The sequence below is a fragment of the Wickerhamomyces ciferrii genome, contig 00253 (assembly GCF_000313485.1).
Source record: "Wickerhamomyces ciferrii WGS project CAIF00000000 data, strain NRRL Y-1031 F-60-10, contig 00253, whole genome shotgun sequence".
Taxonomy (NCBI): domain Eukaryota; kingdom Fungi; phylum Ascomycota; class Saccharomycetes; order Phaffomycetales; family Wickerhamomycetaceae; genus Hansenula; species Hansenula ciferrii.
Window position 1 is genome coordinate 20959 of NW_011887487.1, and position 27137 is coordinate 48095.

Sequence of the window (27137 nt, forward strand, 5' to 3'; positions counted from 1 at the left end):
TTGCCAAAGGGTATAAAAAGACGCGCCATACTATACAAATGTTTACCGCGCTTGATTTTTTGGTGAACCGCATTTGGTGACAGATAGGGAATAATTTTTTACAAGACAAAACAAATCACTTCTTAATAGTATTTAAGTTTAACAGAACCATCACCACCATCACAATGTCATTATCCGACTACCTTGCCAAAAATTACCTCACTGATACCAAGAAGAAAAGTAAAAAGCCCAAGAAAGAAAAAAAAGGGAAGCAAGAGAATTCAGTTATAGTTGAGAATCAAATCTCGTTGAAGAAGAATGAAACAAATGAAGAAATAGATGATCTAATTGATGAACCAACTGAGGTTCTTCAACCACCAAGGAAGAAACAAAAGGCAAAGGGATGGAAAGTGGTAGGCACGAATGAATTAGTTACAGATCTACCGCCAACAGAACGCGAAGAAGTAAAAATGTCTTCTGGTGCAAAAGCAGGTCTTCAATCAGCAGAAGAAGTTTCAAAACAAATAAAGGAGAAAGAGCAAAAACAAAAACAAGAAATGGAAGAACAAAGATTGTTGAATAATAAATCATACAATGAGACAGTTTACAGAGATAAATCAGGCCGAAAGATTGATATGGAACAACAAAAAGCAGATGCTCAAGCAAGAGAAGAAGAAGAAGAAAAGATCAAAAAAATTGAAAATCTCAAACAGAATATGGGTCTTGTTCAACTATTGGATATTCAAGAAAGCAAGGATAAACTTGATAGTATATCAAAGGTAGGGATGACCAGGCACGCTGACGATCAAGAATTGAATGAAAAATTGAAAATCAAGGAGCATGAGGATGATCCATTACTTTCGTTCCACCCTACGAAGTCAAAAAAGTACGTTTCGAGAACAGGAAGGAAGCTTTATAAAGGCGGATTCCCAGAAAATAGATTTGGTATTGTTCCAGGTTGGAGGTGGGATGGTGTTGATAGATCCAATGGTTTTGAAAAATCCTGGTTTAAAAAACAAGCTGAAATACAAGAACGCAAAACCCTATCATACACCATGCAAGAGGATTACTAAAATGAAAAACTACTATCTTGCTTTTATTAACAGCTAATATTTAACGATTAATGACCACAATATACATGTAATATTATACACCTTTCATTCATAAAAACCCGTAAGTAAAACATGAGTAACGTAAACAACAAAAACTAAAACAATATCATCATAAAACTCTCACAGAATGACTTCAATCTTTATTTTCAGATTCAGCAGAACCATTGTTCTTAGAATTTCCATTTGAATGGTTACCACGACCGCGATTACCACCACGAGCACCACGATTACCACGACCTGATTGGTTTCCTCTACCTCTTTGTCCACCTCTACCTCTTTGGGATCTTGAATCAGGTTTTTGAGAATATTGTTTTTCATTTGATGGTGCTGATTCTTGTTGTTGATGAGATGGATTTATGTTTGAACCACCAAATTGTTGTTGACCTTGAGGTGGTGGTGCAGGAAAAACACCAGGTGGGAATGGGGCAAACCCTTGAGGAGGAGGAATTGGTCCACCAAATGGGAATTGTGGATTAAAAGCACCGGGAGGTGGTGGAATTGCACCTGGGAATGGTGGAATGAAGCCTGGTGGAAATGCAGCTGGAATAGGAGCAGGACCAGAGCCTTGAGGGAAAGTGTTTAATTGATGCAATATATGGGCTTGTAAATTTTTAGAGTTATAACCATGATGTTGATTATCTTGAGCTTCAGACTCATTATCAGTTGAATCATCTCCATTTTGTTTTTTTCCTTTCAGTAATGATAAAAGTTCATTACCTTTCTTAGATTCAGCTTTATTTGATTTCTCATTGGAGGTTTCTTTTTGATCTTGACCACCTTTAAGTGTTGAGAGAAGTTCATTGTCTTTCTTTTGAACAGGTTTCTTTTCTTCAGAGCTTTTGATGGTCTTTTGTGAAACAGGTTTTTTCTTGTTGTCACCATTAGTTGCTTTATTGGAAGCTGTTTGGCCACCTGATGTTGGTTTTGAAGTCTTTGCACCATTCTTTGCAGTTTTGGTAGATGATGCCTTTGAATGATAAATATATTGTTTATTGCTAATGTTCAAAACTAAAGAAGAATCAACGTTCAATGCACGGTTTGTTCTAAGTCTTCCATCAAATTTATTACCACCAATCAATGGTTTATCAAATAAGACTTGTAGTGTAACATTTGATCCTAAACTTTGATAAGCAATAACTGTACCTTTAGAGAATAATGGAACTTTACCAGAATCATGAACATAGACCACTCTATCACCAAGTTTGAATGCTTGTGCTTTCAATTTATCAAAAGAAACACTTGGGTCCAACACAGCATCTCTTGGGACACCAGCTAACTTTTTATGTTCTTCTTTATCATCTTGAACTGCATAAAGTTCAATTTGATTTTCAATTTCTTGAATACTCTTAGTTGATAAAGAGTCAGACTCCAGAGTTACTCTAATGAAACTTGATTTCTGAACTTTCAACCAATCAGCTAAAGACTTCAATCTTTCATCAACAGCTTTTGAGTCTTTGTTACCAAAAACATCAGCAACATTGATATTCTTCTTGCTGGCCAACTTTGAGATGGCATTGAAAACATCTGGAAATTGTCTTCTGTAATCAGTTATCAATTGGATTGCTAAAGAACTGAATTCCCAGCCTCTTTCACTCTTTCTAGTGAATCCCAAGACCTTTTCTCTTCTAGCTTCGAATTTCAAGTCAAGACCAATGAAAATACGTTGACCTTTAGAACCTTCGATTAAAAATGATGATGTGATCTTTGAAAGGAATAACCCTTGTAAATTCAACATTCTAGCAACTTCATAAGATGGATAATACTGCATACTTCTTTTCTCTAAAGCAGCCTTTGAAGTACCAATGGTTGGTTCATCTTTGATTGACTTCTTAACCACACTTAAATCTAAACGAGTAGTAGAGTGGTAGCCAGTAACTGTAGCTTCACCACCATAAGCATAAGCACCCAAAAATATAACTTTAGAGTCTATTGGAAATTCTTCATTTATTGGTACTGGTGGTCTTTCTGTAAATCTTTCATCTTTATTTTTAACATTTTCAACAACGAGTTCTAATGGATAAAGCTCTTCTTCTTTAGCATATGATTTAACGTATGCACCACTTGTTGTACGTTTCAATCCAGAAACTGGTAGAACCTTGACCAAAGCACGTACATCTTTCAATTCAATACCTTTAGTTGATAAAAATGATCTTATAAAATTAGCCTTAGTTGCTTTGTATTGCTTCACATCTTCTGGGTCCATTGGTCTAGATGTAACTTTATAACCTTTTTCCTTTTTAACCAGAAAGTAATCAAATTCACCATCTTGAATAGAAACAACTTTAGATTCTCTTAAATATGGATATTTAGTGTAAACGACCTTTCCAACAAATCTCTTAGCAAACTGTTCAACTGTTAAACCTTGATGAATATCAGTATGTGACAAAATCATTGAAGTAGATCTAGATGGTTGATTGAAAATATATAAACCAGCAGCTTTCAGTTCATTTTCAAAAGGAATTGAACGTAAAGTTGGGAAACCAGCCAATGCTTGATTACCTAAAAACACACCTTCACAAAGACCTGTAATAACATCGGAATCATTGACAGGTGGTAAATGAAATCCTCTCTCGAAACAGTGATTGTTTTCGATATCAGTGAAAACACCAGTCAATGGTGATTTATAAACTTCATCAATTTGAGGATTAAAAGTGAATAATATATCTGAGCCAAATGAATTTCTTTGTTTTTCTTCTGGAGTTAATTCTGCATTATGTGGTTTCATAGCATCCTTTAATCTATCTGGATCAACAAATGATAATTTGACAACAGCTTCCCATTCAGCTGTCTTACCATTCATATCGGTTTCAACATCACTTGGATAAAAGTCAATAATTGGTGAGTTTGGTTCAGTCATCAATGGTCTATATACAGCAGGAACCAATTGACGAGATCTTGCAGGTAAAACAGCCATCAATTGTTCAAAAGGACGGAATGGTGTACCTTTTTCTAAATTGATAATCACATCTAAACCTTTCTTGATATCAGAAATTCTTGGTGCATAATGATATCTATAATACCATGGCCATGATTGAACACCTTTGTAGTAATAGAACAGAACCCATTGTAAACCTTCAACATAATTTTCGGTCAATTCTCTCAATTTATCTTCATCTTTGATGCTGAATTCTAACTTTTCCTTGTAATAATTATCCTTCCAGTTTTCAAATTTTTCATTGTAAATCACTTGTCTTTCTTCTGCAACATCTTCACCTTCAGCATCCAAGATAATAGCAGCTTCGTATCTTTTGATAATACGACGAGTATCATTAACTCTTTCATTGAATTCTTCTTCAGTTTCATGTGGATCAATACCATCAATATCTAATTTGACTGAGTAAGTGTTTTCATTTTTAGAATGAATTATAATCAAACCTGTATCAAATGCAAAGTCTTTTAGGAAATCTAAATTATTTTCAACAACATCAACTGGAAGATTAATACTTGGGATTTGTTCATCTTCAACTGGTCCATTTGGTTTCACAGAGACTGTTTTAATTAACCAAGGTTTGATAATACCAACAAGTTTTTTTTGTTGTTTCATGATAAGTAATTTACCTTGTCTTTGTCTTTTCTTTTCACCGGTTAAAGAGATATTTTCTAATTGCTTATTAAACCATTCTAAATCAACTTCAACTTGTTCAAAATTTTCAACTTCAAATTTAGATAAAATGTCTAACCATGAACCTAATCTTTTCAAGTTGATTTTACCAAATTCATTAATATAACCATCCAAATTTCTTAAAGCTTCTTTAAATGTTTCGATTAATAATGGGAATGCACCTTTGTTTAAATGTAAATCTGGTAAATTTGGTAAGAAATCATTACCAATCACATACATAATTAAAATAAAATCATCCAAGACTCTTTCAAAATCATAATCAAAACTGATTGTTTCTTTTAAATCTTGAAATTCTAATTCTAAATATTCTCTAACAAGACTTAAATGCAATAAATAGAATTTTTGTTCTTCAACTGTTTTCGGTTGTGTTTGTCTTCTACCAAAAGTAACTTCTTCTCTTAAAAGAGCAAAATGTGGTTCATGACTTACCAAACCCAACATAATTAAATCAGCATCTAACCCATAGATACAATGACGTAAATTAGGATTATAATCCTTAGAAGCTTTTTTAGTTCTAATAAATTCCATAATTTTATGTTCACCTTCACCTGGGACTTCATGACCTGAAAGTATAATTTGAACATTTTGCCATCTTGAATCTGTAGAAACTTTTTTATGAATAAAATATTTCAAATATCTAGTTAATTTTGCCATAAATTCTGTACCTGGAGTAATAGAATTTGAATCGAATGGTTCATCTTTAGGAATCTCTGTTCCTTCTTTTATTGCTTTTTCTAAATTTTTTTCAGCATCAACAGCTGTTCTAAATCTTCTTGCTCTTTGTTGATTCATTTTAGCTCTTGGAGCAACACCATCAATTGCCATATAAAACACTTCTTTTGGTTTTATTGTATCAAACAAATGGTCAATGTATGCAAATATAGCACTGAAAACTTCTTCTTCAGATAATCTTTTGGTAACATCTTCATCTTTTGGACGTGTACATGTATGTAAAATTGAATTCATATCCAAATAAAGATTATCAAATTCTGGTATCTGATTACCATCAATCAATTGAGAAATGAGTGGCCATCTTTCAGAAATGAATCTGAAGAACTTAGGAATACCCATATTTATCTATGTTTCAAAACAAGTCTCTTTGATCTTTATAATAATAATAATAATAATATAGTATAAACTTCAGCGCGCTTAACACTTTGATATAAAGGCAAATCAAAAATAATCTAAAGTTTTGAGCTAACGATCTAGACTTTTATAATATCAAATTTCAACTGGCTTCTCGATGTAATATTCAGCAATTCACCAATGTTTCCAAAAAAAATTAAAGCAACTTATCTTTAATATCTGATGGTTTTCCAATTGTTTTCGTTTGTTCTTCGGTGCTGGTTTTCGATGCACTCTGGAGAACCTTGTAAAAATTGGACGTTCACGCTACAGATCTCACAGTCTGGAAATTACACGCGCCGTGATGAAAATTACACATAAATATAAGATCTATAAAGACACAAGAAATCGATTTTAAACACAATTTTTATACATTTTGAACGATAACATTGGCTTGAGAATCAATTTCCTGGAAGTATTTAATCCATTTGTTGATCTCTGTGTTTAGTAGAGGTTTGGATGTGGTTAAAACCGTAGAAAATTGATCATATAATTCACTCTCTTTGTAACGTGAAGGTAACAAGATACTTGATTTCTTTGGAATCACTAAAGCTAACTGATGGAGTGCATTGATTGGTTCTGTATTGACAAACTCAACGTCTTGATTCACTTTGACCAAGTCTGAGAGAAATGGGGCATTATCATAAGGATAAACATAATCATATGAAGGACATTTCCCTAAATAATATCTCAAAACCCAATGAAGACCTTTATAATATTGTTTGATGAGCTCAAGTTCATCATATTTTTCACAAAGATTTTGTTCATAAACCTTTTTCTTGTGTTCTTCAAAACATTCCATTTGGGCTAATTTTTTGACATTTTCTTCTTCGTCCTTCTCTGTATTTGATATTGAAATGCCTGCTAACTTGATTGATATGATCTTTTCATCAATAACTTTTTGATCCATAATTGTAGACTCATCAAATGTTTGGAAATCGAATTCTATAAATTTCTTTAAAAATTTGGTAAAGACATCAGTATCAATTCTATTGTCTTTAATAATTGTTTTATTTTCCTCCCTATGAAATCTTTGAAGAAACCATGATAATTCATAATATGTGTCAGAATTAACATAAAGCCCCTCTGGTTTCGGTAGAAAATCATTTCCCAAAAGAATCAATAACAAAACTATATCCTTAAGAATATTTGTAGTATTGAGGCTTGATTTTTGTTCATTGGAGTATGGTTCTAAAAACTTATTCTTTAAGCTTGAAACAATTAAATATTCACATTGTCTTGATCTTGATGTAGTGACACCACGTTTATATTTTTGTCTGGCGAGAAACACTTGTCTTTGTTTCAATGATAAAGAGAGAGCGATTAAGTCTGCATCTATACCATAAATCACAACTTTCATATCGATGTCCTGTTCCCTTATATGATTAACAATCTTAAATTCACCTTCACCTGGAACATTTGAATCAGAAATGATAACTTTCACATTAGACGAAAGTTTTGGTAAATGACTACCAGTGCATTTTGTAATGAATTGTGATAACATGTTCATAAATTCAGTTCCTGGTGTTAATGCATTAGGATCGATTCCATTTCCTGATTTAATATAAGATTGTCTTCTCAACGCTTGACCTTTCAATTTGCCTAATGGTGGGACCCCATCAATTGCAATGTAAAGTAGTTTGTGAGGACAATAAGCAGCAGTGACCATTTGTAAATGAGCCAATATCAAGTCTTTGAAATCTTTTTCTGATTTAGCATCTCTTAAACATATATGGAAGATACAATTCATATCAATGTATAAATTATCACATTGTTTACCACCATTTTTGAAGCATTCAGAATCATTCTCTTTAAGCATAGAGTAGAAATAAGGTATAGCCATTGTATCTTTTTAATCTTTTTATATTGCACTTTTAACTTTTCATATGGATACCATGTTTGATTGAGTATTAACAGTCTATATTTATACTATTTATCAACGCCCTATCCTGAGTAACTATAACTAGAAGCCCCGTTTTGTACCTATGAGAGCACTAAACCTTATGTTAACAAGGAGCTGAAGAAACAAACAGATAGTTTCTTGTTCTCTATAAAGCTTTAAACAAGCGTATATAATTCACTACAGTTATAAAAGTTCAAACTTTATACTACTAGTATATCTTTAGGCTGGATGGATTTTTACTAGGCTGATCGGGTTCTAAATTACGCTGGAGCTAGGTAGAAGATAGTCTGTTTATTACGCAGAAGAGTTTCCTGCCTAAAAATCGAGATCAGATTTTGAAAAATCAAAACAAAAAATTCTTTGGATCTATTCCATACAAATAGTCAAAAACATAAACAATTGTAAAAACTATCAAACAACTCCATAGAGAATCAATTGAATTATAAAAATGTTCGGATCGGGTGCTTCATCTGGTGGTTTCGGAAGATCAGCCTCTACAGGGGGTCTGTTTGGTGGTAATTCCTCTTCAAATACTGGAGGTTTTGGAAGCTCATCAACAAACACAACAAATAATAGTGGTGGTGGGTTATTTGGTGCTAAACCAGCACAACCTGCTACTGGTGGTGGTTTATTCGGAGGTCAAACAAATCAAGCTAGTGGTAATACTGGTGGTGGATTATTTGGAGGAGCAAATAACAATACAACATCAGGTGGATTTGGTTCAAATAACAATACTACAAATACTTCTGGTGGTGGATTATTTGGTAACACAGGTAATACAACTGCTCCAGCTCCATCAACCGGTGGTGGTCTTTTTGGTTCAGCAAATAACAATAATAACACAGCAGCTCCAGCTTCAGGTGGGTTGTTTGGATCTAAACCAGCAGCACCAGCAACTGGTGGTGGATTATTTGGAAATACTAATAATGCTTCAACTACTCCTTCAACTGGAGGTGGTTTATTTGGTGCTAAACCTGCTCAACCTGCTCAACCTTCTACAGGTGGTGGTCTATTTGGAAACACAAATAACAATAATACATCTACAGGAGGTGGGTTATTTGGTAACAAACCAGCTGCTCCAGCTCCAGCTACAGGAGGTGGTTTATTTGGAAATACTTCAAACAACACAGCACAACCATCAAGTGGTGGTCTTTTCGGGAATAATAACAATAATACAACAGCTCCAAGTACAGGTGGTGGTCTTTTTGGTAACAAACCAGCCACTGGTGGTGGTTTATTTGGAGGATCATCTACTACACAACCATCAAGTGGGGGTCTTTTTGGTAACAATAACACATCAAACACTGGATCCTCATTATTTGGTGGGAATAATACACAAAATCAATTTGGTCAACAACAGCAGCAACAGCAGCAACAACAACAACAATCATTACAATTACCTCAAATAACACCATTAACTACAGTTGGTGATCTTCCTGAACAATTTAAAAGAGAAATTGAACAATTTGATCAATACATCCAAAGTCAAGTACAAATATCTGAACAATTGAAAGCAGAACAAGATGAACATGCAGAAGTTATTGAAAGTATACCAAGAGATATTGAATATTTACAAAATAGATACAGCTCAACAAATCAAGCATTAGCTAATGATTTAACTATATTACAAGATATGAGAACATCAACAGATGAAGCATTACATGATTCTGAAAATTTCTTCCAAATACTACAGAGATTATTAACTGCTGGTAGTAAAGTCTCATCAGTGGAATTAGATTTTTATTTCAACAAAAAAGTTGAACATTATAAGGCAAAACTTCAAGAATATACTAGAGTTCTTAGTGAAATAGATTCTGCAGTGGAAAGTATTGAAAAATATTCAGTTAGTGATTTAGGAGGTATTGATTTGATCATCAATACTTTACATGAAGAATTCAATTTATTCATGGAAATTGCAAACACCGTTGCAGATATACATCAAAGAGTCAGATCATTGGGAGAAGTATCCCAAAGTGTAAAAGTATAATAATAGAATGATTTCCTGTGTTTAATTGATATGAATTATTGAGATTTGTAGCGAAAAACTGTGGTTTATAAATTTTATGTCAAATTTAGATTTGTGTAAATGATTACAATCTCCGAGGGTAATTAATTTCTGATCCGGCCCGCAAATCATGCATTGATTAGAAAATTACACAAGTTATCATCCTTTTTGTATTCTTTTAAAAAGGTTATCAACAGAAAAGGGTTTTTCATTAACAATTTGTGCTGATTGGAAGGTTATTTGAACTCATATTCAAGTGTATTTCAATTTGAAGTTGTTATTAGTGAAAAGAAACATACTTTTTAAAAGAATTACTATTGTCTTATTGCGCAGTGTGCCACTACTAGGGATATTGAGGCAAATCACAGCATTAGTTATAAAGCAAAAAAGGATTATTTATACATTAAGCTCTTGGACGTCAAGTATAATTTGCCACTGGTGGTTATAGCAGGCTCTTAATTAAGAAAAACAATAGTGGTAAGGGCTAATCTGGTTATATATTGATTGTGCTCAGCTTTGGTTTGACATATAAATTATACCGGGTTGTTTTTGTGGAGTAAAGTATTATATACAGAGGATAAATCAGGAAATAATGGCAAAACCAAGAACTGTCAAAGTGACTGCTGATACTTCAGCTAAAGCAAAAAAGAATGAAGAAAGTCAAGCTGTGAAGCACCAAAGCTCAAGTGATGTTACCACTCCTCAGGCTTCAGACCTTTCAGACTCTGCTTTTGATTACGATGTTGAACGCAATTGGTCGGTGATTTTTAGTGATGATAATTTCTCAACTGATCATGATATAAGATCAAATTATTCTTCATCATCTGAAGAATGGACTGCTTCTACCGGGAGAAGTAATACATCTGGTGTTATCTCTGAAACTGATGCTGAAACAATGTCAGATGCAGGCTCTTCCTTTTCATCCCCAACTAACAATAAGAAAAAAGATCATCAATTTCCTATTTTGAATACCCATGATGAAGAGGTTGATAATTCTGTCACCACTTTAAAAGAACCAGCTTCTACTGAAGGATCATTTACATTCCCTGATCCTATTAAGGTTGAAAAGATGAATTTGGAATTACAAAATAAAGTTAATGAAGTTACCACTGAACCTTCAATCTCTGATAAACTCAAGAATAACCTTCAATTTGCTCAACTATCTAAATTAATTTTGGCTGTTGCATTACTTCTTGCTGTGGAAATTGGTAGAAGTTATAGCTCTGTTGGTGGAGATTATTCATTGGTCCCAAGTTTATTTTCAAATATCAAAGGTGCTGAGGAAACTATCAATACCCTGACCATCATTAGATATACTACTAAAACTGAAACACAATATATTCCTGGTGAGACTGTTTACGTCGAAACTACTGTTCCTTATGAAACTGTGATACCAGAAATTGAGTATAATAATGAAGATTTGGCTGAAAGAAAAGAATCATTGGACCTAATTTATGATTTATTTTCAAATTGGAAAGATGATGGTAGTAATGCATGGAAATACATTTGGGAAGAAGCAAATGATGCATTTGATAGAGCATCTGAAAATGCTAATAAAGTTGTTCAACAAACAAAAGAATATGATTATCAAGGTACATATGATGAATTTAATTCTAGAGCTAGAGTATTTTGGGAAGATAATTTTGAACCAACATCAGATTACTTGAGTGAGAAATTCTTAGATGTTGAAGATAAAGTTACAACAGCTTATCATCGAGCAATTTATGAAATAGCCTCAACTGACTATAAAGGTAAATTTGAAGCTGCAAAAGATTTTTCTCTAGCAACATGGGACAAATCATTAAAATTATTTGAAACTATTGATTCATTAGGTTACTTTGATCCTTTCAATACTAAGGACACTAGAGAAAAACTGTTGAAGAATGTTAAGACATCTCTAAAAGATTCTAATATCCCATTGAGTTCATTAACAGATAAATTTTGGGAATCTTTGAAAGGTAATTATTATAAGAATTTAGGTCAATCTAAAAATACAGCTGACCAACTGAAGAATGGATTTTTTGAAAAGTTTCAAAACTTAAGATTTGTTTTAAAGAATTCTGGGAAGAATGCTCGTTATTATTTACAAAATGCTGAAGAAAAGCTGAGCCATGGTGAAGCCTTTGGATTCTGGTCTAAGTTTCAACAATCAAAATATTTCAAAAGTGCAAGCTTTGCAAGTAAACATCATGCTTCTAAACTGAAAAGTCATTATTCCCAATTGTTTGAAGAATCAAGTACTTCTTCATTGAATCCGTTATCATGGTTCAAAAGATGAGTTTAATGTTCTATGGATTACTTACATCGATCGGTGGCGTGTACATTTTTTTTAGGATATATATATTAGGTGGTTTTGGTAAACATTATGATTATGATATAATTTTAAATAAGTTAGGTGCTTATTTCAGGTCAATTATAGGTTATATTTGGGGTTTTATAGGTATTTTTTGTTTCAGTTCTTTTTTTCTTAATTCTTTTTTTTCAATTTTATTTGATATATTCAAAGGTGTAAGGAACCCTTTGTTTGTTGACCAATTTGGATCAATTTTGATTATGGTCGACATCTTTTTTTTTTAAGGATATTTTATAAGATTATGCTCTGTGTGTGTGTGTGTGTGTGTTGTTTTGAAGCCCTATTGTATAAAATTATGGGTAAAGTTTGCTCAATTTATGTTGGCTTGATTTATGAGTAACTTATTTGTAGTAAATTTACAAGAATTTGATTAAAATATCATTTCAAATATATATGTACATGTAATTTTTAGAGCAGCTATTAACATTAAAGATCATTAAATAATAAATATTATTAGTATTAAAATTTTTCCATTTCATTATTTTTTAATTTCAGGAAGTGATTTTTTTTCATCATCTGGTAATCCAAGATTTTTCCATTCATCTCTATCCATTAATTCATTATCCATTCGACAACCCAAATAAGCTTTTGCAAGTAGACGACAATTTGGAGCATTATTCCCCTTTACAAGTTTTAAACATTCAAGATATTGAGCCATTATTGAAGAACATTCATGATCATGATCTAATGGGAAAGAACCACGTTCTGGTGGATTTGGAGAGTAGTTACCAAATGCGTTACCTGATAGATGAGTGTTAGTGATTTGAGTCACCTTTAGATATCCTGTATAAACATACCTGGATTCCCTGTAGACATGTTCTAAGTTGTTGATCTGATTGTTGTGTAATTTTGATATGGTTTATATGGGTATTAATTTTATATTTTTCAGAGCCCTAAATTTTAATTTCCATGGTGACATGAATTTTTCAGAAAATGGTAGATACAAAAAAAATATTAATCGATCATAAACTTCATAAAATTGAAACAAACATCTAAATCTAAATAACTATATTACCCTTAATCATGAGCTGTGTTATAGCTGGCCATGTCATGTGGTACTATTAAGTGACTATAATATCAACACTTATAGAATAATTGGAACGTTTTCTTTTTCTGTGCTACAGATTGACTCCCCAGATCTATAATTAAATCAAGATCAAGAGAAGTTTGGAAAAAAAAACAGAAACAATAATATATCAACCACTTTATAACTCACGATATAGTAAAAATAGAAAAAAAATAAGGAATCCCAAACCAATAATAATAATTAATAAAAAAAATAATACTTAATCATAAGAAAATCAAACATATTAATAAATTTAATAAAACCAAAAGAAACCAACTAAAATAAAACAAGAAAAGAAAAATTTAAATTGAAAAAAAATGTATAAAAGGTATAATAAGCAAAGAATTGAAATGAATTGAAATGAATTGAAGAGAGAAAAAAAAAAATATAGCATAAAATGAAATGAAAAAAGGTTTGTTTAAATGTCATAAAAAATATTCATAATAATGAACTTGTTGCTTCATCAATAGTACCAAAATCCCACCAAGGATGATTCATAGCTTCAATAGCACTAATTCTTTGATTTGGATCAAATTTTAATAAATTTTTAATTAAATCAATAAAATAAAACCAAAATTGAAAAGTTTCATAATTTAATGATTTATTTTTTGAATGATTTTTTTCCCAATTTTTTTTTAGAGATTCTTTTGAATTTATTGAAATTTTTAATTTTATTTTGGAACAAATTAAATCATCAATTTTTTTTAAATTTGAAACAAAATCAATTGATTTTGATAAAGTTTCTTGATTTGGATAATTTAAAATAGATTGATGATTTGAATAATTAGTTTTCTTGAAATATTTCAAAATTTCTTGATTTTTAATTTTTTTTATAATTGAATTTGGTATACGTTCATCAAGAATTTTTTCCATTATAGCTAAATGTTCTAAATTTTCATGAGTTTTGAATAAAGCTTCACCAGTTACTAATTCCATCAAGATACAACCTAAAGACCAAAGATCACAAGGGAAAGACCAACCAATTCCTAAAACAATTTCTGGAGCTCTATAATGTCTTGTTGAAACTAATTCACTATGATATTCATCATTGAAAATTGCACTACCAAAATCAATAACATTAATTAATGGATTTTTCAAAATTTTATTTTTTTTAAATTTTAAAAAATCTGAATTTGTTAACAAAATATTTTCAGGTTTTAAATCAGTATGAATTAATTTTAAATCATGTAAAAATGCAATTGATCTAATTAATTGTCTTGCTATAGCTTGAATTTGAGAACCTGGGAATGGTTTAAATTTATTTTGTTCTAAAAATTCAAATAGACTTATATCCAAAAGATCAGTTATAATACAAATATGATTTTCATAATCCAAGACTTCTCTTAAGTGGATACAATTATTTAAATTTTCCGGGTCAGCATTTTTTAAAGTTGTTAAAATTCTTAATTCAATCTTGGAAGCTTCTCTATATTTTGGTATAGCTCTAATGATTTTAATTGCCACGGTTTCATTATTATTTTGGAAATCAATAGCTTTTATAACTTTACCAAAAGTTCCTTGACCTAATAAACTTAAGATTTTAAATCTACCATTTGCAAAAAATTCACCAGGTTTAACAATATAATAACCATCTTTATCAGTTATATTTTTTGGTTTTGAATTTTTAGAAATTGGTGATAATGGAGATGTTGTATTTGAACTTTGATAATGGATATTATTATTAGATTGGAAAGAATTTGATGATGATGATGAAGAGAAATTGCCTGTGGTATTTGAAGAAGATGGGATATTAATTGGTAAAATTTCAGAATTATTATTTGAAAGGATTAAATTTGGTTTAATTTCACCAATTTTAATTAATTCAGAAACTCTTCTATAAGAAATTTGTGATAAAGGTAATTGAGGTAAAGAATTTGTTCTTCTTTTTTTAACACCAACTTGAATACCTTCATGAGGATTGTTTAAAGACCCTTGGTGACTATGGTTACCATTATTACCATTTAGGTTTTCATTTTTCAATAAATTTGCTAATAATTGACCATCATCTTCATTTGTTGTTGAATTTAAATCTAAATCATCATCAATAGCCATATCATTATATTGGAAACCTTGTTGGAAACCTTGATAATTATTAAAATCACCAAATTGGAAGTTTGATTGGAAATTTGGATCTTGATAATTATTTTGTTCTTCTTTTAATATAACTATTGATTCATTATCATCATTATTATTGTTATTGTTTTCATCACCCTCATTTGATTTATCATTAAATTCATAATTTTCATCATCAGAATCTAATATAACAATACTTGAATTATCTTTATCAATTAAATCATTTAAATCTTGATCTTGATTATTCTGATCTTCATTAATAAATTTTTTTTTAATTAAATTATTCCAATCACTAAAAGAAGATCTTGGTCTTTTTCTTGAATCTATTAGCGACATTATTAGCTGATACTTTGAAAAGATAAGTTCAGAACAATACCAGAATACCAGAGCACGAGCACTTGAACAATACCAACACTTGAACAACCAGTAATCAATCAACAACTTCTACCTTCACTTTCACTTTAATGGTTTGTTTTTTGTCTGTTTTCTGTTTTGTTTTCTGTTAATTTTGTTAATTTTTTGCCTTTTGAAATTATCGCCCACGAGCAAAATCCCCCCCAAATTTTTAAAATTATGTAATCGGTGGAGGTGTGGGTGATATTAAATGGGTGATAACTTTATAACTAGTTGGTGTTTGTATATTGTTATTGGTACCATTGTAATCTCCTGAATGAGTAGATTACAATGATACCAATATTAAATATGGTTGTGTATACACCTGTTGAGTTATCGCTTCAATTAAATTGCTGTTATCTGAATTGCGCTGTGTAAAAATTTTGAATTTGATTGTTGCCCTGGTTATAATTTATACATTTATAATTTTAAATTAATTACATATTAATTACCGCATTGGGAAGTCAAGATATCAACTAGTATAAACTTTTATTAACAATTTATATTTAATTTACTCTTTTGTCGCTAAATACAAAATAATTCTAGCATAATTCCTATGTAATGATTGAACCCAATTAGGAATTAATTTACCATCTCTTTTATCATTATATTGATGTGCAGTAGAGAAATAAATATCAATTATACCGTCTTGTTCTTTTGATTTAACTAACAAGATTTCATGAATTCCACCATTCATTAATCTCCAAGGATATCCATATGATGATAATTTTTCAAAAAATGATACAATTGAATAATTTGGATTCCAATACCATGATATTATAGTGGAATGTGCATTCTTGGATTGGATTGTCTTTATAATTTGTGAATTTAATATTGTAGAAGGTGATGTAGTTATAGTATTATCATTTGTATTTATACTATTTGATTCAACAATTAAATTTGAAATTCCAGGTGAATTTAAAAATTTTGTGGATACTTCATCAATTGAATTACTATGGACTTGTGTCTTGAATATATCTGTATATGCAAAATATTTATCATTTGATCTTTGAATATAATTTTGTAATTTTGATTCTTTTGGTAATTGATTTTTAGGGAAATCTGGATACTTTTTGGATAATTCTTTATTAATGAAATAATAACCAATGAATGGGATTGTGATGGAAATGAATGTTCTTGATTTCATTGTTGAGTCAATTGAATTGAATATGAATGAATATATCAATTAGTATCAACTGTATAAATCTTTAAATCTTTTATTGTTTTAATTTTTCATTTGTTTATTATTGTTCAACTGATATTTTTTTTTATTATGATTACGTAATTGATGAGTTACTGATTACATAACTGATTATTTTTCAAAGCCACTGTTTTAAATTTAAAGCCATACAAAACAACAACATTTACACAAGCCACAACGGAAACGAAAAAGGTTTTCAAAGGTTTTCAAAGGTTTTGTTTATTTCTTTCATTGTTTATTTGGTTTTAGGTTCTTGGTGTTACTTTGGGTGTTATTGGTTATTGGTTATTATACTAGGGTATTAAAGGTATAGAAATAAGGTGTTTGGTTATAATATGTCTTCATTAAATCAAAATATACTTGAATCAAATGATTCAAATGATAATACAAATACAAATATAAACACAAATAATATAAATAATGATACAATCAATGATACAATTAATAATCCTTCTAAAAATTCAATATCTAATCTATTAGATCAAACACAGAATAACGAACCACTTGAGAAAAAATTTAATTGTCCTCATTGTGATCATACATTTACAAGAAAACATAATTTAAAATCCCATTTATTAATTCATTCAAATTTAAAACCATTTAATTGTTCTATATGTTCAAATAAATTTAGAAGATTACATGATTTAAAAAGACATGAAAAATTACATACTGGTGAAAAACCATTTAAATGTTTAAAATGTGGTAGAAAATTTGCTCGATATGATGCTTTAATTCGTCATAATAATAGTCAAAGTGGTTGTACTTTATTAGTTGATGATTTTATTGTAAAAAGAAAATATGATGATTTAGATCAAAATGATAATGATCATATATTGAAAAAAAATCAATATGAATCAACTTGGAAATTGAAACAACAGTCTGAGGTTCAATCTGAGAATCAGGTTGAATCTCAATCACAAAATCAATTACAAATTCAAAACACAACTCAAAATCAATCTCAAAATCAAAATCAATCAATATCTTTACCTTTACAATCAAATAGTACAAATAATAGTACAAACAATAGTATAATCAATACTAGTACTACTAATAATAGTACAACTAATACCACAAATAATACCCCAAATACTATTGAAAAATCGTTACATTCATTACATCCATTACCTTCAATAAATAAATTAACTCCAATTATTGAAAAATTAAATTCAAATTCATTAAATCAAAATAATTCATTAAATCAAAATTCATTTGATAATCAATTAAATTATAATAATTTTGATTTATTACCTTATATAAAATTATTAGAATCAAGAGTATCAACTTTAGAAACAAAATTATCAATTACTGAAACAAAATTATTAAATTTATTAAATTCAAATATACAAAAGGAATAAACTATTCAACTTTTTCAATTGAACCATTTTTAACATTATAAATATAACCAGTTATTGGAACATCTAAAATTAATGGATTTGATTGTAAAATTTTAATATCATCAATAATACTTTGTCTTAAGTCATCAAAAGGTAAAAAACTTAAATGATCGACAATTTCATTAGTTTCTTTATTTAATTTTAATCTTAATTCAAAATCATTAAATGTTAACATTCCACAATCTGTATGATGAATTATTAAAATTTCTCTTGTACCTAATAATCTTTGACTTATAATAATTGATCTAAGGGCATCTTGGGCACGACCACCTGCATTTCTTATAATATGAGCTTCACCTAAATTTATACCTAATACACTGGTTGGATGTAATCTAGCATCCATATAATGGCAATTTTTTTACTTGGTGGTAATGATAATTCACTTTGTTCCTGTGTGAAATTTGATTGAAATTTTATATTGTTTGCTTCATATTCTAATCTGATGTTTGACATGATTACAGTATGATTTATTGTACTAATTACAAGTAAAGTAAAGATAAGTTCATATGATTTATATATATATATATATTCAAATTTACTCCTTGTTCAAGGATTATAATTCAATTACTTGATTAAAGTCACAGTTGACGTGCTTAAGTATATGTTAATCAAAATTATTCAAGTTAATCAGCATGAAAATCTTAGATCATGACTACGTTAATTATTAGTTCAATAAATATCTAACTATTAAATTTATTGATGATCTAAACAGTTCTAAATCTAAGTGTTTGGTACCATAATTAAACGTTTGATATGATAGTATCCGAATCAAATGATCAACAAATAGTGAGGATATTTGACACAAAATTCGGACTACTTTCAATCATTGAACGTCTTCAATTAAAAGCAAAGAACTATTGATCCTTTCTTGCTTTGTTGAGCTTTCTAATCTCCAATATTAATCAAATCCAACACTTTCTTGAGGTAAATTAAACAAATCATTGATTTAGATTGGTACTTGACATAATCAACCATATAGATTAGATATAATATACTTCCAAGTTCCCACGTACTTGATGATGTAGTACTCCCACGTATCCCTTCATCCTATTTACAATTACACCACTAATTAATAATAAAATTATCAACTAAATGACTTCCAAGCGTACCTTCTACCAAGAACCAAGAACACAAGTCCAAGTTATTTTATTTCCCGGGACAATGATTGATGAATTTACGATAGAATTATTAATCAAAGGACTAATACAATCATAAAACCGTCGTTTAATTCTTAGCGCTATTTGAAGACTAATGGACCTCATATGATTATAAATTGGACTCGTGGGGGTCTTAATGATGTCTTGATTAAAGTTAAACTCAATTAATATTTAAATAGTCTTGATTCCCCCGATTCCCCGCAAAACACATACAAACTTCACATCTTCACCACCATATTAATTGTTTTAAATGACTTGGGAAAATGCCGCTAGTCCTTAAGTTCCTAGTTCTTAGCTAATTCTTTCCATTTTGGTTCCCAGTGTATCTACGTTTTAATAATTGAATAGGCTCAAATCTCCTGTTATAGCCGTACATTAACAATCAATTCATCATCATTAGCGCAATAGTAATAACAATTTGTTGAATAATAAATCAAAAGTCTAGTCTATTGGGATACTGCAAGGGTTCCATGACTATCATTATATAATATTTCTTGTACATTAATAAACCATGCATGATTGAATAGATTAATCTGGGGTAAATTTTAATTGTATATAAATTATAATGATCCTCATTATAATCATTTACAAGAAATAGATATCAATCAATCAATAGGTTGTTACCACATCATGACTCAATCAATAGGACAATATGTTAGATCAAGAATTCCAACTCTTTTTAAACTTCAATCAAAATCTTTAAAACCTTTAAATCCAATTCCTGCTTTTAGAGCAATGTCAAGATCAGATTGGAATTTTTTCATGATGGGTTATATGGCTTGGACTGTTGATGCTTTTGATTTTTTTTGTACAAGTGTTACTGCAACTGCTGTTGCTAAAACTTTAAATAGATCTGTTACTGATATAACTTGGGGTATAACTTTGGTTTTAATGTTTAGATCTTTAGGTGCTGTTATCTTCGGGTTTATTTCTGATACTTATGGTAGAAAACCTGCTTATTTAATTTGTTGTTTCTTATTTTGTGTTTTTGAAATTGGTACTGGATTTATTCAAACTTATGCTCAATTCTTAGTTTTACGTGGTCTTTTCGGTATGAGTATGGGTGGTATGTATGCTGCTGCTGCTGCAACTTCCTTGGAAAATGCTCCTGTTCAATCAAGATCTGTATTAAGTGGGATTTTTTTACCAGGTTATAATTTAGGTTATATATTTGCAATTATTTTCTTTAGAGCTTTTGAATTTACAACTCATGGTTGGAGAGCTCTCTTTTGGTTTAGTGCTGCTCCACCTGCAATGTTATTTGTTTGGAGATTATTCTTCCCTGAATCTCCATTTTTCATTGAACATAGAAGATTAGAAAAGGAAAAATTATTAAATCAAGGTGATTCTGCAAAAGCAAATTCTCCTGTTAAACAATTTTTTGGTAATTTGAAAAATGGTGTCAAAAAACATTGGTTATTATTTGTTTATTTAATTTTTTTAATGAGTGGTATGAATTTTAGTTCTCATGGTTCTCAAGATTTATTCCCAACAATGTTACAAAAACAAATTAAATTAAATCCTGATCAAAGAACTGTAACAATGGTTGTTGTTAATCTTGGTGCAATGTGTGGTGGTTTAATTATGGGTCAAGTTTCTGAAATAACTGGTAGAAGATTAGCTTTAGTTATATGTTGTGTTATTGGTTCTGTTTTAATTTATCCAACTTTTTTTTCAGATTCTCAAGCTCAAATTATGGGTGCTGGGTTTTTCATGCAAGCTGCAGTTATGGGTGCTTGGGGTATATTACCAATTCATTTAATTGAATTATCTCCACCTGAATTTAGATCTTTATTTAGTGGGTTAGCTTATCAATTGGGTAATTTAGTATCTTCTGCTTCTTCAACAATTGAAGCTGATGCAACTGAACAATTCCCATTACCTGAAAAAGGTCCAGATGTTCATGATTATGGTAAAGTTATGGCTTTATTTATGACTGGTGTTTTCATCTTTTTATTAATTTGTGTTATTGTTGGTCCTGAATATTTCCATAGAGATTTATCTGCTGGTGCTGAAAATGATAAAGATGTTGTTATTATTGAAGGTAATGATGAATTGAAAAATCAATCAGATACTTTTAATAATGAACAAGAAAGTAATTCTGATCAATATGTTAGTTCTGAATTTTTAGAAATTGATCAAGATAAACCAATTACTCATCATAGAGAACATGGTTATAAAAAAGATGATAATATTGTTTAGATGTTGATTTTTGCTTTTTAATTGGGTTTATATGTTTTCCATTATGAATAAAATCATTTGATATGATAATTCTTGATTTTGATGTAGTCTCTTTAGTAACTCTATTTTAGTATCACGTCTATTTTTAACCGGGAAACTCTAATTGATAATAGCCTATATTGACTTCCAGTTCCAATTACTTCCAACTTCCTGGTCCTTAAAAAACCTTAAATTTATAAATTATAATCACTAAGGCAACTAACAGTACTTCATGAACTTTAAAGACTTTACATAAACTGTATTTCACATACCTTAATTCAAAAAAGTTACACTCTTCAATTGATTGACTGGTTTTCTAGTACTCAATAATTCAAATGAACCAGGGTTCTTCGAGATCTTATAGGATATAGGGTATATGGTACCTGATTTCCAATAAATCGAGATTCAAGAATGGTATTCTTTGCATATAAGTGAATAAAGTCAATTCCCAATGTACCCATCTTTCCCTAATCACTTCACTAATCGAGTCATTTAAATCCTAATCCGTTGAAACATTCAAACTTATTCGTCAGTTGATGTAAATCATCATTCAATTTTTTTTGCACTGACGAACTTTTCAAGGCTATACAAAAAAAAAAGTTGTGTACCTGAATGATCTACAACCAAACTACATGATTACAAAATTTTAACAATTACATTGTTGACACATTCTCGAAAAGGATACAGCGTGTAACCTTTTGAAGAACGATGAACACATACAACACATACCTCTATGCAACAACAGTACTGTATAGGCATACGAAGCTGAGTTAAAGCACCGTACCTTTCATTATTTTGTCAAATTGGTTCAAATTCACAGATCTGGATCTCATGAGTGTTGAGTACCATGGAATGAACACTACAACTGTCTATAAAGCAAAACAGCAAAACCTTATGAATGGTTATACACTACACAAAGTCTAAGTAAAATATTGAAGTTTGCGAATAATTGAGCCAAGTACACAAATTCATAGCCTATGTCAAACTTTTTAATTACTTGCTTATTGCATGTTCAATGATTACGACTGCATATTAAATATGGAGTTTCAAAACTCAAATCTGGACCCTATTTTGTATCTGGATTCTGAGTTGATTACTATAATTAGGAAACTGTTTCAGTTAAACCTTAAAGATCACTATATGGGAGTGTAGAGTGTAGACATACCTGCGAGCTTTCGGTTTTGCAAAAGGCTAGAGCTCTAGGGGTCCAATCTTTATGTTTACAAATTCCCTTTAGTATTTATGAGATCAGTGATTTCAAATTGATCAGATCTCAATTGAGTAGGTGCACATATCGTAAATCTAAACAAATACTACCCTTTGAGCATTCTCAAAAAAAAAATTTGGTGATTCTATTTACGCTGTCTGGAACGTAGGAAAATCGAGTATGTTAGTACACACACACACATAATTGAAAGTGTATTGTAACCCAAGAGATATATATATACACCGAAGGCAAAATTCTTTATTGAATTTTCCATGTATAAATAGTTAGCTTTATCCTCCAAATTTGTAAAAACTTTATTGAAAATTAGAAACTTATTTCAATCATAAAAGTTCATAACCTTAGATACCCATATACCATATATTATACTTTACAAAAATGTTGCCAACAAATATCTTAACCACACTTGCAATCTGTTTAGCATCAGTTTCTGCTCAAGAGTCAGTTGCAGTTAATAGAGATTTATCATTATCATCAGCTCATGCTAAAGGTTCCACAATCAATTCAGAAATCACACTTTTACAATCATCTGCTGCTGCTTCAATCTCAAGTGCTTCAGTTTTATCTGAAAGTTCAAAAGATACAACAACTTTAACATCAGATTCAAATAATAGTCAAGCAGCTCAAAGCAGTTCACCAAGTTCTGTTGCTGCTGCTTCATCAGCTCCACAATCAGCACAACCAAGTATTCCAAGCTCTCCAGCTCAAGCTGCTATTCCAAGTTCAGCTGCTATTCCAAGTGTCGCTGCTACTCCAAGTGTTGCTGCTACTCCAAGTACACCAGATACACCAGTTCAACCAAGTCAAGCACCAGCAGGTCCATATGGTGCACCAAATCCAAATCAAAAAAGAGATGCAAATATTAAATTCAATTTCCAATCAGCTGAAGCAGCTTTAAGATCAAAATTCATTGCTGGTGAAAAACCAACTGATTCTGCTCAATCTTCATCAGCTAGTTCAACTCAAGCTTAAAAAATCACATACTCTGGTAGTAAACAATAGTGCTTTTTTTTTTTCTTTGCTTTTTCAATACCTTTAATGAATGAATATATAGGATCCTGGGTTATTCCATTAGATATACCCTTTAATTAGTTCTTCTTATCCAATTTTTGCACATTCATATTCAGTTGCAATATATCAAATACAATGGAGTTTTAATTTTAAAATTTGTTAATTTGTAGTTGAGATATAAACTAGCTGAAAGGTATTAATAAATTGTATCCATAATCCATTGTAGACACTCAATAGCTAAAGCTAGTTTAACTTTATGCTGCTATATTAAATCACTAATTACTTATACTTCATCGGCTTTTGATTTCTGATTTTTGACATAAAGAGTAACTATTATGTGTCCCCTAACAGTTCAAAATGGACTTTAATGCATTAAAATGTCATAAATCACTTAAAATTGAATTTATCGAGCTGATTTTGAGTGCATTTTATTTATTTTATTTCAAATATTATAATGAATTAAAAATAATTAATATATTTTTCTTGAAAAATTTTATAATTTTTAATATGGCCATGTAGTAAATTTCAATTCAGCTTTAAAATTAAAAATTTACAAAATCTTCAAAATTTCAAACCTAAAATTTAGCCATTTAAAGGGTACATACATACAACTAATGAAATTCTTCTATCAAATAAAACTATTTCATTAATAATTTTACCCAGTATTAGTTGAGTAGTTATCAATTTTTGTTTGTACTGTGCTGTTTCGGCCGAGAGTGTCAGCTAATAAAAATTACAAGGTTCGGACATTATATTTATTAATAAAAGTCAATAGAGCGCCTATAAGTTTAGTCTCTTTTTTTTCATATGAAATACGTGACAGCATAGCTGATTTAGACTGTGTCTAATTTAACCTTGAAAATTAGTGAGATATATTGGTGAAGCCGATATAATTCATCTTTAAAATTAGTCATGTGAGTGAAGCCGATATGATTCAAATATAATATAACATTATATAATATTACAGAACCTATAGGTAAAAAGCTAGTTATAACCATAAATACTAGAAACTTATGCAAAAACTCCAATTAAGGCTTTCTCCTTTGAACTGAAAGATGGAGAGTCTCGAACACTTATAAAATACTTCAGGATTAACGGTCAATACGATAAAAGTCTTGTGAATTGAGAATACATAATTATTAAAGTTTATTAACAAACCAATTGATAAATCAAACCAATCTATATTTCACGATTGCAAAAAAAACTCTTTAACCCAAGATAGATCTTTTCCAAATGTCTTTTAATGCCTTATTGAAAATATCAATATTACAATCAACAACAGCCATTGTAACATCAACATCTGTATCCTTAATCAAAGCAACTAAAGCCAAACCTCTAATCATTGTATGGAATGTTAATATATAACCATTTTGTAAAACAGAAGAACATTTCAATGGCTGATTAGATAATTTATTTTCATATAAATCATTTAAATCCACAGTAACATCAATAAATTCAGCACAAACTTCATAAGTTTGTAAATCCACAGGGGAAGAATCTGTTGCAACATAAATTTTACTATTTATATCAAATAAAAATGATTTTTCAATTTTAGAATGTTGAACTAAATTATCTAATAAATTTTCTAATGATGGCAATTCAAATATTAATTTTTGTACAATTCTTGAAAAAGCTTCATATATAGAATGATCAAAAATTGAAGTTAAATGAAATGAAACTTGTACACCTTCAATACCTAAATCTAATAATTCATCACCAATTCTTTGCATTATATCTCTTTGAGTATCTAATCTAAAATCTTCACTTAATCCATCAACTTTATGTATAAGAACTTCTATATGTATTTCTGGATTTACTTTATAAGCATATTCAATAATCATTGCTAAGTTTGTTAAAGCATTTAAATATTCATCTTGACTATCAATAACATAGACTAAAGCACCAACACTTTGAAATAATTTTTCAGAATCATATGAAGGTTCAAAATAATTCAGTTGACCTGGTAATTCCATAACAGCTAAATCAATTAAAGATGAATAATTCTCTGTAGTTGGTTTTGAAGTTGATTCTAAGTATAATGTGTCTAATGGTTGCATATTATGGAAAACAACTTTACATATTGATGATTTCCCACCTCTAATTTAATCATTAGTATTGAATTTATTTCTCCATATCTAGTGATAAACCATGTACAATACTTACCTTCTTAGCCCCATCAATAAGATGGTGGCACGTTCTGGATCGTTTGAAGGCTCACTTATTATCTGCGGTTGGTCCATTTGATATTAATCTTCTTGAAAGAACAAGTTTATTTGGGTGGATAACCTATATATCATTTCAAAAGATTAGTATATCTTTGTGATAACAAATACATTTTGAAAGCTTTCGAGAGCCAGCGCGCGTGCCAGTACCAGAAGTATACCGAATAAAAAAATTTAATTTACACGATAATTTTATTTTAAAGAAATCAGAAGTAATAAGAGAAGAAGAAAGAAGAAAACAACTTTGGAAAATGTCACAGGATTCATTTTTACAGAAGAAGAACCAAATACTGAGTCAGATCGAAACAACTTTGGGGAACGTACCAGATATCTCTCCGAAAGGTTCAATCGATGAGCTATGTGTCCCGATAATGAACTTGATCAATAGTCATAACGATATGGTTACTACTTCATCTTGTTCTGGGAGAGTCAGTGTGTTTTTAGAAGGTGTGAAAGTGAAAGATGAAGGTTCTAGTAGTAAAATTGGTGGGAAAGGTGATGGTGGTCATTGGTTATTTGTGGAACATGATAAAACAAAGATTCAAGATTGGCATAAAGATAAATTTCAATATGGTCAAGTTCCAACTACCAGTGATTTGAGTACAAGATATATTCTTTTCAAATTCGAACCATTGATCTTACATGTCAAGTGTCGAAACTATGAAACAGCATCTGCCTTATATACCACTGCTATGGGATGTGGATTTAGAGAAAGTGGTATTGGTATTAATAACATTGTTGCAATTAGAATTTCCATCAAGTTGGATATACCCATTGGTTATTACAATCAAGAAAATGACACTCCAATAGCTTTTGTCACTGAGGAATATTTGCAAATGATTACACAATTGTCATTGGATCGTTTTGAAGAGAATGAAAGAAGATTAAATATGCTTTATGAAGCCATCTCAAAGATGCAAGTCCAAGCTCCAAAGGATTCGGAACAACAAGAGACCAAGGAACAAAGAAGGGAAAGAAAGAGAAAAGAAGGTCTAGCAAAACAGCAGCAGAAACAAGCACAAATAGAACAAATAGAAGCAACAGAACAAAAAACCACTGAATAGTTGTTATATATA

The 27137-nt window shown here is 30.2% G+C and overlaps 13 protein-coding genes across 13 annotated transcripts; 7 read left to right on the forward strand and 6 right to left on the reverse strand.

Moving 5' to 3' along the window:
- Positions 1 to 164: 164 nt before the first annotated feature.
- BUD13 (Bud13p) lies at positions 165 to 1052 on the forward strand (the record flags this gene model as incomplete). Its single annotated transcript, XM_011273275.1, has 1 exon — positions 165 to 1052. One exon carries the CDS (start codon positions 165 to 167, stop codon positions 1050 to 1052), a length of 888 nt encoding a protein of 295 aa, XP_011271577.1.
- A 172-nt stretch (positions 1053 to 1224) lies between these two features.
- BN7_6149 (chromatin-binding exonuclease XRN1) lies at positions 1225 to 5784 on the reverse strand (the record flags this gene model as incomplete). Its single annotated transcript, XM_011273276.1, has 1 exon — positions 1225 to 5784. The coding sequence occupies one exon, from the start codon at positions 5782 to 5784 to the stop codon at positions 1225 to 1227; it is 4560 nt and encodes a 1519-aa protein (XP_011271578.1).
- Positions 5785 to 6205: 421 nt separating this feature from the next.
- On the reverse strand, positions 6206 to 7681 carry BN7_6150 (5'-3' exoribonuclease 1; the record flags this gene model as incomplete). Its single annotated transcript, XM_011273277.1, has 1 exon — positions 6206 to 7681. One exon carries the CDS (start codon positions 7679 to 7681, stop codon positions 6206 to 6208), a length of 1476 nt encoding a protein of 491 aa, XP_011271579.1.
- Positions 7682 to 8189: 508 nt separating this feature from the next.
- Positions 8190 to 9728, forward strand: NUP49 (FG-nucleoporin NUP49; the record flags this gene model as incomplete). Its single annotated transcript, XM_011273278.1, has 1 exon — positions 8190 to 9728. One exon carries the CDS (start codon positions 8190 to 8192, stop codon positions 9726 to 9728), a length of 1539 nt encoding a protein of 512 aa, XP_011271580.1.
- Positions 9729 to 10338: 610 nt separating this feature from the next.
- BN7_6152 (uncharacterized protein) lies at positions 10339 to 12024 on the forward strand (the record flags this gene model as incomplete). Its single annotated transcript, XM_011273279.1, has 1 exon — positions 10339 to 12024. The coding sequence occupies one exon, from the start codon at positions 10339 to 10341 to the stop codon at positions 12022 to 12024; it is 1686 nt and encodes a 561-aa protein (XP_011271581.1).
- Positions 12025 to 13603: 1579 nt separating this feature from the next.
- On the reverse strand, positions 13604 to 15574 carry KNS1 (serine/threonine protein kinase KNS1; the record flags this gene model as incomplete). The annotated part of the gene is made up of 1 exon (XM_011273280.1): positions 13604 to 15574. One exon carries the CDS (start codon positions 15572 to 15574, stop codon positions 13604 to 13606), a length of 1971 nt encoding a protein of 656 aa, XP_011271582.1.
- Positions 15575 to 16142: 568 nt separating this feature from the next.
- On the reverse strand, positions 16143 to 16778 carry BN7_6154 (uncharacterized protein; the record flags this gene model as incomplete). The annotated part of the gene is made up of 1 exon (XM_011273281.1): positions 16143 to 16778. One exon carries the CDS (start codon positions 16776 to 16778, stop codon positions 16143 to 16145), a length of 636 nt encoding a protein of 211 aa, XP_011271583.1.
- A 389-nt stretch (positions 16779 to 17167) lies between these two features.
- BN7_6155 (C2H2-type zinc finger protein) lies at positions 17168 to 18187 on the forward strand (the record flags this gene model as incomplete). Its single annotated transcript, XM_011273282.1, has 1 exon — positions 17168 to 18187. One exon carries the CDS (start codon positions 17168 to 17170, stop codon positions 18185 to 18187), a length of 1020 nt encoding a protein of 339 aa, XP_011271584.1.
- Position 18188: 1 nt separating this feature from the next.
- Positions 18189 to 18569, reverse strand: BN7_6156 (beta-class carbonic anhydrase; the record flags this gene model as incomplete). The annotated part of the gene is made up of 1 exon (XM_011273283.1): positions 18189 to 18569. The coding sequence occupies one exon, from the start codon at positions 18567 to 18569 to the stop codon at positions 18189 to 18191; it is 381 nt and encodes a 126-aa protein (XP_011271585.1).
- A 1444-nt stretch (positions 18570 to 20013) lies between these two features.
- On the forward strand, positions 20014 to 21585 carry BN7_6157 (Carboxylic acid transporter protein; the record flags this gene model as incomplete). The annotated part of the gene is made up of 1 exon (XM_011273284.1): positions 20014 to 21585. One exon carries the CDS (start codon positions 20014 to 20016, stop codon positions 21583 to 21585), a length of 1572 nt encoding a protein of 523 aa, XP_011271586.1.
- A 1621-nt stretch (positions 21586 to 23206) lies between these two features.
- On the forward strand, positions 23207 to 23800 carry BN7_6158 (Neurogenic locus notch protein; the record flags this gene model as incomplete). Its single annotated transcript, XM_011273285.1, has 1 exon — positions 23207 to 23800. The coding sequence occupies one exon, from the start codon at positions 23207 to 23209 to the stop codon at positions 23798 to 23800; it is 594 nt and encodes a 197-aa protein (XP_011271587.1).
- A 1247-nt stretch (positions 23801 to 25047) lies between these two features.
- On the reverse strand, positions 25048 to 26079 carry GTR2 (Gtr2p; the record flags this gene model as incomplete). Its single annotated transcript, XM_011273286.1, has 2 exons — positions 25048 to 25936; positions 26003 to 26079. 2 exons carry the CDS (start codon positions 26077 to 26079, stop codon positions 25048 to 25050), a joined length of 966 nt encoding a protein of 321 aa, XP_011271588.1.
- Positions 26080 to 26312: 233 nt separating this feature from the next.
- TYW3 (tRNA methyltransferase TYW3) lies at positions 26313 to 27125 on the forward strand (the record flags this gene model as incomplete). The annotated part of the gene is made up of 1 exon (XM_011273287.1): positions 26313 to 27125. The coding sequence occupies one exon, from the start codon at positions 26313 to 26315 to the stop codon at positions 27123 to 27125; it is 813 nt and encodes a 270-aa protein (XP_011271589.1).
- Positions 27126 to 27137: the final 12 nt, after the last annotated feature.